Source organism: Penicillium robsamsonii (genome assembly GCF_028829455.1).
Source record: "Penicillium robsamsonii strain IBT 29466 chromosome Unknown utg000003l_segment0_segment0, whole genome shotgun sequence".
NCBI lineage: Eukaryota > Fungi > Ascomycota > Eurotiomycetes > Eurotiales > Aspergillaceae > Penicillium > Penicillium robsamsonii.
Genome location: NW_026643221.1, coordinates 148,129 through 160,498, shown reverse-complemented (window position 1 = coordinate 160,498; position 12,370 = coordinate 148,129). Strand labels below are relative to the sequence as shown.

The following is a 12,370-nucleotide window of genomic DNA, read 5'->3' as shown; positions in this document are numbered from 1 at the left end:
GAGAATGCGGTGCGGACCGCATTCCCGCTAGCCGCACATTCCTACCCTGAAAGGGCCATTCCCTGTGTTACCCCCATGGGGATCTTTGATACACGACGATCAACCCGCCCCACATCGTCAAAGGTTTCATTATAGTAGGCATACCTGAATGCTGCTGAAAGATAGCTAGAGAAAAAAAAAGCAAGAGATAGAAAATCAGGATAAGTTGAGTGAATACCAGTATGCCAGTATGTGTCTATGGGGCAAAGTTTTGATCCGATTGCATCAAGGGACTTTGGTGTAATCGGATCAAAACTAGCTCGGATAGAGGTAGTAGATCTAAATCGAGATTGTAGGTCACTATTATGAATGCACAATTATTCCAAGGTGGGAGTTAACCCTCAAACGCTGCTCGAAATTATCAAATTCAATCTCTGGGACGATATTGGCCACAATGTATTGACCTTTTGTGCGGAGATTGTTTCCGGGGTCGGAACGCTTGGCACAATTGCTCTAGGTGGCTTACCTATTTTCCTGGATTCGGGGGCGCTGAATGCGCCTTTGGTGATCTATGGGTGGCCTCGACAGTCCTGGCGCATCGATCCAGCCCCGATGGCGAACGCTGCAGACCGACCTTACGACTCTCAACCCGTCGTATTCCAAAGAGGCTTTCTCGGTAATGACACATCCCCTGTGGAGCTTAGCGACCCCCCTGGCGTCTGCCTCGCTGACCTCAGATCACTTGGCAATGGAAAACAGGATGATTATCGCGACCTTGATTATGATAGTCTCCTCTTTGTCGATCTGGATGGCAAACCCGTCGACGGTTGAACATGCAACATCATCTACGAGGACTACGACTCGCACTCCGAAGTCCGTATCGTACTTAACGAGAACGGCAAGGCCGTGGATATGTATGTCGGCGACCCAGATGCTGGCCCCTGGACCAGGGAGGCGCTTAAAAGTTCCAATTCGGACAAGGTGACTGCTGATCCCACCACCGTTACTATCATGACGGGTGTTCCGGCTGGCAGCGAGTCCCGACCCACGATCCCTTACGACTGGGGCCCAAACGAGATCGGGAAGCGTGGTGACACCTGCACTGTTTGTGTATGGCTGACGGGGTTAAACATGTCAACTGGCCAATGGAGCTTTCTTGTATATTGCTTGATGTCCTCCACCTTGACAGCACTTTTCACCTGCGGCCAATTGGTGGTTCAAGTGCATAAACCCAGTTGATGCGCCCTGAAGATTCGCCCTACGTTCCGTCTCTCGAGTCTGAATGAACATGATTAAGTAGTTTTTGTCTTTAACTCATATCTAGAACAAATCCACATTCAGGCAACTTTGGGGATTCATAAAGATATATGGCGGGCTCTGAGCTGGGTTCAAATGTTGAAAAGATATAAATGACAATTGAAGGATTGGGACTAAATTTGTATATAAATCACGATCAGTTAGGAAAATGGTAGTTGTTCGATAGCGTATCCTCGTGATTGGTTTCTTATGAAATTGCATGTCTGTCTTAGGAACATTTGAGGTCTTCGGAAGTAAATGGGATGTAAGTCTTGCCCAGGTGACTAGGTGACTACCTACTACCTAGTACCTCCATCCCCACAGAATAGAGCGCAGAAATAGTGTCCGGATTAAAGGCGGGATGGGATGGCTCTGGGATATCTACCATGTTGGAGGGATATAATAATCCTCCCAACGATCCGACTCAGCATCTTTGAAAGTATCAATAGTACCTTCTACCCCTTTCGGCCCAACAGACCAGACGCCTTCATCAACCAGCTTGTGCCAACAATCCAACAAACGCTCCAACCGCTGAGGGCGGTAGTAGTCACCACCAAAAGGCTTGAATCCATGCTGAAAGAGGTCTGCGAAGCTTCCCTTATCAGCAAGCTCCCCATCGCTTCTTCGTGCGCCTACGCTCCTGCCCCAACCATCATTAAGGGTGAATGGAAGCAAAAGCCGAAATCCGTCCTCGGCCGTGTCAAGACCGTTTCTCTCCACCGCCGCGGTATACAGGCCTGCGGAGATGCGAGACGGTGTGAGCGTATCGGTGGACATTGAATAGTAATCCAACAATAAAAATGGAGTTGTTGTTCTCGTGAGCTGGATAGGACGCTGGTCTCCGCCTTCAGCGGGGAAAAGGCACACTGGCGGTGCGGCGTGCTGAGAGCGGGGTAAGACGGCAAATGGCTGTGCTGCCACAAACCCAGACGAGTCGGCTGGAGGCAAGAGAAGGCCCGGAGCGATGTAGTGGAACCGGGGGCGTCTCGCGCGCGTCAGAAACGAACGCGCAAAGGAAGGATCGGGCACCGAAGCGGCATTTAGGACGGTTGATACGACCAGTGGCTCCGGATTGTCCGCATCAATCTCGGAAATGGGGCCGATCAGTGATGGTGGGTTTGGCAGCTGTGAGATGCGCGCCTCAATGGCCCGACACAGTCGATTCCACGCGCCGACACACGTAGTAACCTGGGCTTCGCTGTAGGGGCGCCACTCCCAGGGCCCGATCTTCTCGAAGTCGAATAGGGCTGGCTCTTCATGAGGCGAAGCCACAACTTTTCCAAGCTGAATAAGGTCGATCCAGTGGGAGAGCACTGTCTCTAGTGTGTTCCAAATGTCTGGATGATCCTCAACTGGGAACCCGTAGTCATAGGAATCAAGATGCATGAAGACCGCGACGCGATGGAAGCGTTGGTGGTAGATAACACCGCCACCGCTGCCCTCGCCCGATAAACCCACAGGACTCAAGCGCACCAGGCTATCAACCGGCTGGTCTTGAAGATCAGCTACAAATTCCTCAATAAAGTCGTCTGGCGTAGGGAGCCCCCAAGCGAAAATAGAGAGTGGCGGGGGAAACTGGTCAGGGCTATCACTAGGAGGTATCATAGCGGTGTCAAGGAAAGCCACCAGTGACGGATGAAGCCTTGGACGAAGAGCTTCAGCTTCAGCACCGAAAGCCGTGAAAAAGTTGGCACTATTTTCATTCAGAGTTGCCAGCGGACGACCTTCAGCGAGCCAGGAATATTGGACCAGATAGTTGTATAGAGCTGCACATCGTGGGTAATCCATCCCTTCGACATCATCTCGTGGAGGGTTATCTGGCCTGACAAGCAAGCCAGTGATGTCCGGAAGTTGAGAAAGATCCATTGAGATGAAATTGGAGTGTGTGGCTGAGGACCAGGTAGGAACCCTCGCTTATCAATAAAGGACAATGTGCAAAGAAATGAATATATTATGAAGTGTTGAGTGGGGTTGGTGGACGGAATCAGGAAGCTCGTAATTCTACCGAGCAAAAGCGGCGAGGAGGTGAGCACTAATCTGGAAAGTGAAACATTTGAACCAAAATCTGCCAGGATAATCCAGATGTCCAGTACGTAGGTACATATAATCGCTCTGGATATTGGCCTAGGCTCAGCTGAGAGGACCTGTGTGGTAGCTGTACACTCATAGGCGAATATCACCCGGCGTGTGAAGCTTCTGGGTGTCCCTGTTCAAAATATGCTGGCCATGCAAAGAACGGTCGGAAATTTAGATGGTTTCAAGGCATTCGAAATTGTTCACCGAACTGTCACTGCCTTCTTGGGGTTTGGGCTTCGTCAACCATCGCCAAGTCCACTCGAGGAAGTCATTTCGCAGTATCCGGAGGTATCAGTTTTTGCGCGCGGTAAATGAGACAAGGTTTCCGAGAATGGATAAGACATGCGACAGGCCCTGAATATATTTACTGAGCAGGAGAAGAAGGGGATAAGGAGAGACTATGTATATTACATGCTCCAAGCAGAATTTAGACTGAATGGGGTTGAACACAAAGACACGCTGGATCTTTCAGACTAAGATCCCAGAGTAATTAGAATATAAGTGCCTGATTGACGAGGTTGAGAATGTTGACAAAACATAACTACATAACATCGCCGTTACGCCTTTAATTCTTTTTTCTCTAACTCTCTTCCAGACACGACTCTATTTCCGAATTTTGATCCCTTATTATTATTCTTTTTGTCGAGCTTCTTCTTTCGGTGTCCTTATCAAATTCTTTTGTCAGAATGTCTGTTCTCGGATTCTCGGAACTTTACATTGGTACAGAAGTTACCTTCACTACACTATCGCCCCAGAAGTGGGTTATCGAGGAGAAGCTCATCGAGGATGTTCAACAAATGACACGAAAGCGTTCATGCAAATCTATTTCCAGATTCCTTTTGAAGGAACTGAGTACCAACGCCCCGAGGTGAAGCTAACCAACCGGCCTAAGGGACTTGAGGCGATATGGATGGGAGCCAGGCATGCCTGGATTAGAGAACATAATTTATGGCGAGGCTACGCAGACGATGTATGTGGTATCTTCATTCGCCCAATGCCAAACAGAATAAGATGACTATCCTTAGGCACATTGCAGGCTTCCGAGAATCCGCCTCCCTTGACCCCGAAGTGAAATTTACTGACATGACCTTTGTGGGCTGGGGCTTAGCTATAGCACCCAGGAAAGCTGGTTGGGAAAAGGACAGTACTAAGTGGACTTGGTGATCAACATGTATGTCCATTACTATAGCTAATGTGCCCAATTTCAATGGTTTCAATCTTGGCTGCAATGCTAGAAGGTTAAGCTGATTTTCATATGTATTTTGTCATCACTAGAGAGGGTGCCTGCTTAACTCACATCGATGGGGGTAAGCCATGTGATAATCTAGAAAAAGTGCAGGGTAGGCACCGGACTGAGGATTGAACCTTAGAGCTCCTAGGCATTTATACCGGACCACTTGAAACTGGAGTCTCCGTCCTTTTTCTTTCCCCATCCCTGTCTCAACAACAACGTTCTAACACTCGAACTTGATCCCCTAACATTGATCTCTCAGAATTCATTCCTCATCATTGACTCCTCGGCGTTGATTCCTTCACATTGATTCCTCAACGTTGACTCCTCGGCATTGACTCCTCAACCAACATTGACTCCTCGGCGTTAGCCCCTCGACATAAAGTTCCCACCGGTATTTCTTGGCGAGCATTAAAAAGGTGATTCGTATTCCACGCAAACTAAGTGCATAAATAAGATCCTATACTGACCTTGTCAAAAATGCTCCCAGTATTGAAATACCCAAGCATAGGCTTATTTGAGTCAACCACAATCTGTCCTAGCATCTCCTCCTACGCGCTTCAATAAGAAATTTTACCATACGTCACTGTCAGCAACTGATACTAACTCGTGGTTTGGTATAGAGCGTTGAAAAGCATGGCCACAACGCGCGTGCGTGCCAAACAGATAATTCAAGCCCCCCTGCCTCCCTTGAATGAGGGTACTTACAAAACCACGTCTCCTGCACTTCAATTCAGCTAGGGTCAGACTCCTTTTCTGTAGTTCAGAGCGATGTTATTGCTAAACAGGTTATATCTGCATCACCTTCCAATATCCCAAGCTCTGGCCGTCCGTCAGTCTAATCTACTCAAAGAGAGCAGAAACCTCAGTTCTATACAAGTTCAAAGTTTGCATCCTTCCAACACTTCCCTTGATCGTTCGAATAAATGGCTTTTCTTTCGCCGCAATGATAATTCGATCGGTAGAAAGATTCACACAGTCGTGAACCTGAGCATTAACCTTTTCTATGTTCGGTTGCAGGGAAGCAAGGAATTGATCATGAGAATCATCCTCGACGGTTCCAGGATATAACTCGATAAGCAGCACCGGTGCCGAATAACCATGCCCACCAATCAAGGCTGACTTGACGGCGGGATGACCCTCAATCTCAGGTTCGAGACGCGAAGCATACAATCATTCTGCGTGTGAGAAGCTCACATGGCCATCACTGCGGCTGGCGATCTTTCAGAGACCCTTGTGCTCTGGATGTTCGATCCACAGGTCAGAAGTAGGGTAACGATCGAGATCTGGATACAGTCGGAAAATAGACTGTAGTAAAAGATAAATTGGGTACCTTAAGGGAAAAAATCCCTTATAATCAAAGGTTTAATTACCGCTTTAAGATGATAATTTTTTTATCTCGGTGAGTAGTAGGAAATGTAATGACTTTTCTAGCAATAAACCGTAGTCGTAACTGGAAAGTTGGTCGACCACATTGGGTCTAAAAAAACCCAATGAGTTATGTACAGCAGTGAGGAATATTGGTCAATGGCCCAAAGGCTGAACCAGTAACTTAGAAAAATATCTATGTAAATAACTAGTATATTTACATTCGCGATTAACTTGCATAAACTTCTAAATAGTTAGATTGTAACTATATAATGACATAATCTATTTATAAGTATTGACCAAACTAAGTGCCAGTAGGTAAAAGGCTAGTGTTAGTAATCTTTGTTGGGTTTAAAGGTAAGTGGACGGTAAGTTAAACTCTCAACGAGTACTTTAAGAGAGAAAGGAAGAATTTCTGGAGTAGAGATAAAATTTGATGATACCAGGAGGACTGTCAACGGCGAAGGCGTCCTTCTATGTAACAACTGACGTTGAGAGATGAAGGCTTGGGTAGCAAACATGATTAGATACCCTAATAGTCCAAGCAGACAATGATGAATGTCATACATTAGATATAAATTTTAATACATAAACGACAGTGTAAGCATTCCACCTCAAGAGTACTATGACAACATATAAGCTGAAATCATTAGACCGTTTCTAAAACCAGTTGTGAAGTATGTTAATTAATTCGATAATCCGCGAAAAACCTCACCACAGCTTGTATAGCATATTATAAAAAATTGTTACAAGCACTGCATGGCTGTCTTTAGTTAATGTCGTGAGATTTGGTTAATTCCTTTTATGCGCTTGGGGTAAATTCTAGTATTTGTCAGTTTAGACAATTTTGCCGCAAAACTACTAACATCTTCGTTCTCGCCAATTTGGGTAATCGCCTAATTTGGGACCGAGGTTAGGCAGAGTAGCAGAGCTCATGTAATTGTCAAGTACAGCAAAAAAGCTCGTATATCTGTAGGGATTTATACAGCGGAGAGAAAATTTTAACAAGAGGGAAGAAGAAGGGGAGAAAAGAGTCAGGAAATCGTAGGTGCACAAAATGTAGATAGAACGAAGAGAGATAAAATCATGAGACCGGAATTGTAGCCATCAACGTTTTCCAAATGCGTCAATATCGGCTTGCCCAACTGTGCTGCTTGATCTCCATAGTATGCAAATATATCAATTGACCACGGGCTTAGGCACAGTGTTCTCGAGGCTTGCACCCTCCCCTTTCGCAATACCCGTGTGGTCAGTAGGCTGAGGCACATTGTCATCGTACTTTGCATTATCTCCACTGGCGATTCCATTCTCTGCCACTGGCGGTATGTAATTCTCAAATGCTGGATCCTTGTCATTGGCAATTCCATTTTGGACAGCGGGAATGGCCACGTTTGGATCAAAACTTGCGTCATTTCCATTGGCAATTCCATTTCCACTCGCAGGAGGTACAGTCTCTTGAAACTTTGCGTCATTTCCTTTGGCGATGCCTCCAGGATGTGGGTCTTGATTTTGCCCTGTTCCTGAAGTTGATTCGGCACACCCTGAAGTACAAGGAAGCCCAATAGGGCCCTGTTTGCCATCAACACCAGGGGAACCCCTAACACCCTGATTACCTTGCTGTCCTTGCTGCCCTTGAGGTCCTTGCTGTCCTTGAGGTCCTTGCTGTCCTTGAGGTCCTTGCTGTCCTTGAGGTCCTTGCTGTCCTTGAGGCCCTGGAGACCCCTGTGGCCCTTGCGGACCAGCAGGTCCTTGAGGACAAATAGCACAGGTCTGTGGGGGTGCAGGTTGTGGTGGAGTGACTGGCTGTATAGGTTGTGGTGGAGTGACTGGATATACAGGTTGAGGCTGAATGACTGGCTGTATAGGTTGTGGCGGAATGACTGGCTGTATAGGTTGTGGCGGAATGACTGGCTGTACAGGCTGAGGTGGAATGACTGGCTGTACAGGCTGAGGCGGAGTGACTGGATGTACAGGCTGAGGCGGAATGACTGGCTGTACAGGCTGAGGCGGAGTGACTGGATGTACAGGCTGAGGCGGAATGACTGGCTGTATAGGTTGTGGCGGAGTGACTGGATATACAGGTTGAGGCTGAATGAATTGCCCACCCGGAATAATCTGGGGTGGGCACGGCATATGCTGCTGCCCATATCCAAATAGCGGGCCTTGGCCGCCCATACTCATCATACCGATGAATGGAGGTTGTTGGGGTGGCAGGAAATTTGGCAGGCTAGGACCGCCATGTGAACACATACAGAGTCCACCTTGGCCATATCCAAATTGAGGAAAGGGATTTTGGATGCCGCCTATTGGTTGCTGCATTGGGTTGAGGCATGGTTGTTGACCTAGTTGAGATAGCGAGACGGGCGTGCATAATGTGTTAGAGGTGCAGATGTAGGCGACTTGAGCGAAGGACAAATCAATGAATGTGAGGAATGCGAGTGAGGTCGTTGAAGTGTCTATGATCTTCATTTCCTCGTTGATATGAAGAGTTAGATAATGAGTGGAAATATGCTGGGTTAGGGCTTGATAAGTTTGTAGGGGCAGCCAAGATGTATCTATCTAGAGTATGTAGCAGATAAGTAGGAATGAATAATATTCCTATAATCTTAATGAAGGGTTACAAGCCGGAAGCGGGCATACGAAGGTTATGGGGACTATTTGTCGACGCGACGAGACGGTAATTTCCTTGTCCGGGAAGGCCAGATACAACCTTGTATGCACGTCGCAGAGCATCGGAGCATGGAGGTATTACAACGCTAGGGCTGATGAAGACGGATTTAGTGAAAAATACTCGGGCAAAATATTCATAATGACATTTGTGAATGTAAGAAACTGCGTAGTAGAAGTCCAATAGTACGATCCTTGGTTTGTTGCCGTCGAGAGCCTTAAGAAAGCGATCCTAACTAGTGCCGTGTAAGACATAACCATACTTGTCCTGCACAGGAATGACAGGTAGCTGCATAGCCTTCTCATCAACTAGGTTGAAGAAAAACTTGTTGGCATAGTCCTTGTATTTATTGACCCGCTCCAACTCCTCAGGCCCGACACCATGAGGGAAAATGAAGATCTGTGGATGAGGACCTATTTCAAGTCAGACAGAGCAATTGTATAATATGAAGGTAAATTTTGCATACGTGGATCCTTGGAGTTCTCTCTGCTCTTTTTGTAATACTCCTGATAGTCTTGCATCACCTGGCCAAAATATGCATGGGCAGTGAATGCATTCTCAAAGACCAGCACCCATTTAGGACGAACCTTCTGCCCGACACTCTGCATGCCATATGCATAGAATACATTGAGGCGGCCTGCTATCAGGTCTTCTTCCGCCTTTTGCTTCGTATTCTTGTCGTTCTTTTGATTATCCTTAATTTTTTGCTTCTCTTCCTCAACTGTACTATTGTTCTCTTTAGCACGCCTTGCAGCCAGAACGTCGATCTTTGCTTCGCCCTGCTGGCCTCCCACACCAACGAGTTTCTGTTTATAGCCATATACTTAGCTTTCTCTCATCGAGGCTTTGAGTCATATAGTCATGCATCTCTCGGTATAGCGCACCTTTTGATTGTCTAAGTCAAGATTGAGAATTTGATCAATACCAAGACCCTGAACTGTCTCTCCCAGGCCCCCTACCGAGAGGTTAACACTTGTTTTATCGATTCATCAGTATAAAGGATGGAAGACCTTACCTTTCCCACCAACTCCAGATACAGTATTACCAAGCCCTCCACCAGCTGCGCCGCCTGCTAAACCACCCGTTGGCGGCACATCCAGGCCTATCACTACTCCAGATAGATGTGATATGAGAAGGCCAAGGGCCACAAGTTTTAGGCTGGAAAGAACAGGCATTGCCTATAATTGACTCTTTTTCCGTGTTGTAAGAGGCAAGATCCGATGGGGAAGCTCAGCATATCGGTGTTTCGACGGCCTCAGGATAACAAGTGGCTTATAATAAGGAGAAACACAGCAGCACGGCAAATGCTAATGGGCATAAGCCTACTGCCTATCCCCATACTCATACTGTATCTTTTATGAATCATAGAATATAAACAGATGGGTCACGTCATGCAACTCTGTGAACCTTGGGATTTGACAAGACGGCAAATTCACCAGATGTACCACTACCTTCCCATGTTAGTCACATTTTATTAAAGGTAAGTTAGCCGGTAGATCTTTAATGGGTTGTAAAGAGACGTAGCTTAGTGGGTGTTGGAGTCCTAAAACGTCCTTCCCACTTCCACGCCACCTTGCATCCGTCATGCTGGGTCTGTTTTGACAGGACCGGCCGTCTTTATGAAAGAGTCATAGACTCGTGTGAATAGATCTTGAAAAAGGGTATTGGACCGACCTCTACTTAATCCTGGCCCGTGCGTTGCCTTTGATGGCAGGGATGGAATGCAAAGGTAGAGCGAAACGTAAGAAACGAATGCGGGTGTGGCAGCTTATGACAGCTTGTGACAGACTGTGACAGCTCATCCAGGTCTGATCAGTTAAAATTGGAAACGGATATGTCGGATAATTACGTGGGTTCAAGTCAAGTAAAGTATAAATCAGTGCGTTTATGTCAATAGAGAACTTTTCTTTCCTCAGCCACAAGAGTGTTCCTATCACTTCATTTGCCTATCATTTCCCGTGCAGAAATGCAGGGCAATTTCATTTTACTATGGGCTTTTATTTCTAATCTGCAGGGTATCACTGCGCAATTCTCTACTGGATGTTTTGCTCCCCCTTGCTACCCACCAGGGTACGCATCTTACTGCAGTGTTGTTCCCAATACACCATTATGTTTTAGTCTTGGGAATATGGGGGGGTTCTCCCCTCCTCCTGGATGGAATGGGAATGGAATGGGCCACCAAGAATATCATCATCAGCACTTTTATCCTCATCATCAAGTACGGCCGCCGCCACCACCACCGCCTGGATACCAACCTCCCTATCCTGTGCAACAACCCTATCCACCACCACTACAACCACAGCCATATCCACCACCATCGCCTGGATACCAGCACCCTTATCCTATGCCTCCTCCTTATCCTATCCCTCCTCCTTATCCTATGCCTGCTTATCCCCCATACCCACACCCACCCCAAGAACCAGATCGTCCGCCGGCTCCTAAACCAGATCCATGCCCTGTGAGCCCTGAGTGTAAGAGGGGGGACAGAGGCGAGAAAGGAGAAAAGGGAGAAAAGGGGGATAGAGGTGAAAAAGGGGAATGTGACTGTACAATAAAGAAATGAGGGATTGTGGAAAGCATTTAGGGCTACATATTAAACTCCAACAAATGATGTTGCATCAGACAATGACATGTCTACTCTTTGGACTGAGAGAATACTAAGAGCCCTCTCAAGAGGCCGTTTGAAAGGTAGCTGGAGAACTCCTGTATGGTATTAGGTAACTGTTATAACAAAGATGGTCTTTATCTCTTTCCCTAGCATAGTCACCTATATGATATCCGCTATGCATAATTTCTGTTTAAATTTGCTATGGCCTGTGGGCGAGGTTATGCACCCCGTTTGCAGATTGAACCCTGTAAAGTGCCTTTTCAGCTGCGACAATGTTGATACCACTATGATGACTGGATGATTTCATAGAAGCTTTTGGTAGGGGTGGGGTCAAGCTAAGCATCTATACAACCGGATTTGTATGGTTAGTTATAGGAAAATGCTCCCTAGCCATATTACATATGATTTGATTCCCTCACCGTATTCCATAGTACTTCATAATTCTTCCACCGAAGAAGCCGAGTATAGGGACATTCCATGTAGAACAGAGGGTCTTGATTGGTGCTTCTATAGTGTCATAGCAACGTTTGAACAGGCATGCCATGCTATACTGTATTGTGAAGTGACATGCAGATAGCAATTAGAATGGGGTGCCAGCAAATGCAGATATGCTACAAATTAATTTGAGTTACATTAATACTTCCCAAACTGGAAGGCGCCACAACATTCCCCGGTATGCGTTCGTCCAGCCTGAGTGATGCTGATTTATAAACTTTCTGGCAAATTACCTCGGATCAGATGCTGAAGCTCGAATCGTTGCCTACGAGAGGGTCTCTATAGGTGGACTGAGCTGCCTGCACCACTGGCAGTAATCGCCATTGATTCGACAAGGATGTGGAGCTAGACTCTAAGCAGAAGTTCTATTAAATTTTGATTCCGGCCATAATATAGTATCACTCGGAACAGGTTTGTACACAGCGCTGGAATGTAAAGGTGGCACGAGTCTTCAATTTAGAACCTTCTAGGTGGGTGACTATATGAGAATCCCTATGTTAAAAATATTCATGTTATTCAATTAATGAGTGTATTCTGGACATGTTTGAGTTTTAATGCTGCTCATTTACATTGGGAGATTGAAATTGGTGTACCCTCAATCTTCTCTGCAGGAGTGAGACAGAAGGACATGGTCTATATCAATACGTAG

General features: G+C 46.4%; 6 protein-coding genes across 6 annotated transcripts; 3 read left to right on the top strand and 3 right to left on the bottom strand.

The window, feature by feature from the left end:
• Positions 1–348: 348 nt before the first annotated feature.
• Positions 349–1,265, top strand: N7447_004756 (uncharacterized protein; the record flags this gene model as incomplete). The annotated part of the gene is made up of 3 exons (XM_057229018.1): positions 349–805; positions 854–1,083; positions 1,215–1,265. The coding sequence occupies 3 exons, from the start codon at positions 349–351 to the stop codon at positions 1,263–1,265; spliced, it is 738 nt and encodes a 245-aa protein (XP_057084108.1).
• Positions 1,266–1,656: 391 nt separating this feature from the next.
• On the bottom strand, positions 1,657–3,141 carry N7447_004755 (uncharacterized protein; the record flags this gene model as incomplete). Its single annotated transcript, XM_057229017.1, has 1 exon — positions 1,657–3,141. One exon carries the CDS (start codon positions 3,139–3,141, stop codon positions 1,657–1,659), a length of 1,485 nt encoding a protein of 494 aa, XP_057084107.1.
• Positions 3,142–4,037: 896 nt separating this feature from the next.
• On the top strand, positions 4,038–4,515 carry N7447_004754 (uncharacterized protein; the record flags this gene model as incomplete). The annotated part of the gene is made up of 3 exons (XM_057229016.1): positions 4,038–4,161; positions 4,197–4,321; positions 4,357–4,515. 3 exons carry the CDS (start codon positions 4,038–4,040, stop codon positions 4,513–4,515), a joined length of 408 nt encoding a protein of 135 aa, XP_057084106.1.
• Positions 4,516–7,129: 2,614 nt separating this feature from the next.
• N7447_004753 (uncharacterized protein) lies at positions 7,130–8,097 on the bottom strand (the record flags this gene model as incomplete). The annotated part of the gene is made up of 2 exons (XM_057229015.1): positions 7,130–7,519; positions 7,564–8,097. The coding sequence occupies 2 exons, from the start codon at positions 8,095–8,097 to the stop codon at positions 7,130–7,132; spliced, it is 924 nt and encodes a 307-aa protein (XP_057084105.1).
• Positions 8,098–8,849: 752 nt separating this feature from the next.
• N7447_004752 (uncharacterized protein) lies at positions 8,850–9,793 on the bottom strand (the record flags this gene model as incomplete). The annotated part of the gene is made up of 4 exons (XM_057229014.1): positions 8,850–9,031; positions 9,085–9,424; positions 9,503–9,573; positions 9,634–9,793. 4 exons carry the CDS (start codon positions 9,791–9,793, stop codon positions 8,850–8,852), a joined length of 753 nt encoding a protein of 250 aa, XP_057084104.1.
• Positions 9,794–10,777: 984 nt separating this feature from the next.
• N7447_004751 (uncharacterized protein) lies at positions 10,778–11,080 on the top strand (the record flags this gene model as incomplete). The annotated part of the gene is made up of 1 exon (XM_057229013.1): positions 10,778–11,080. The coding sequence occupies one exon, from the start codon at positions 10,778–10,780 to the stop codon at positions 11,078–11,080; it is 303 nt and encodes a 100-aa protein (XP_057084103.1).
• Positions 11,081–12,370: the final 1,290 nt, after the last annotated feature.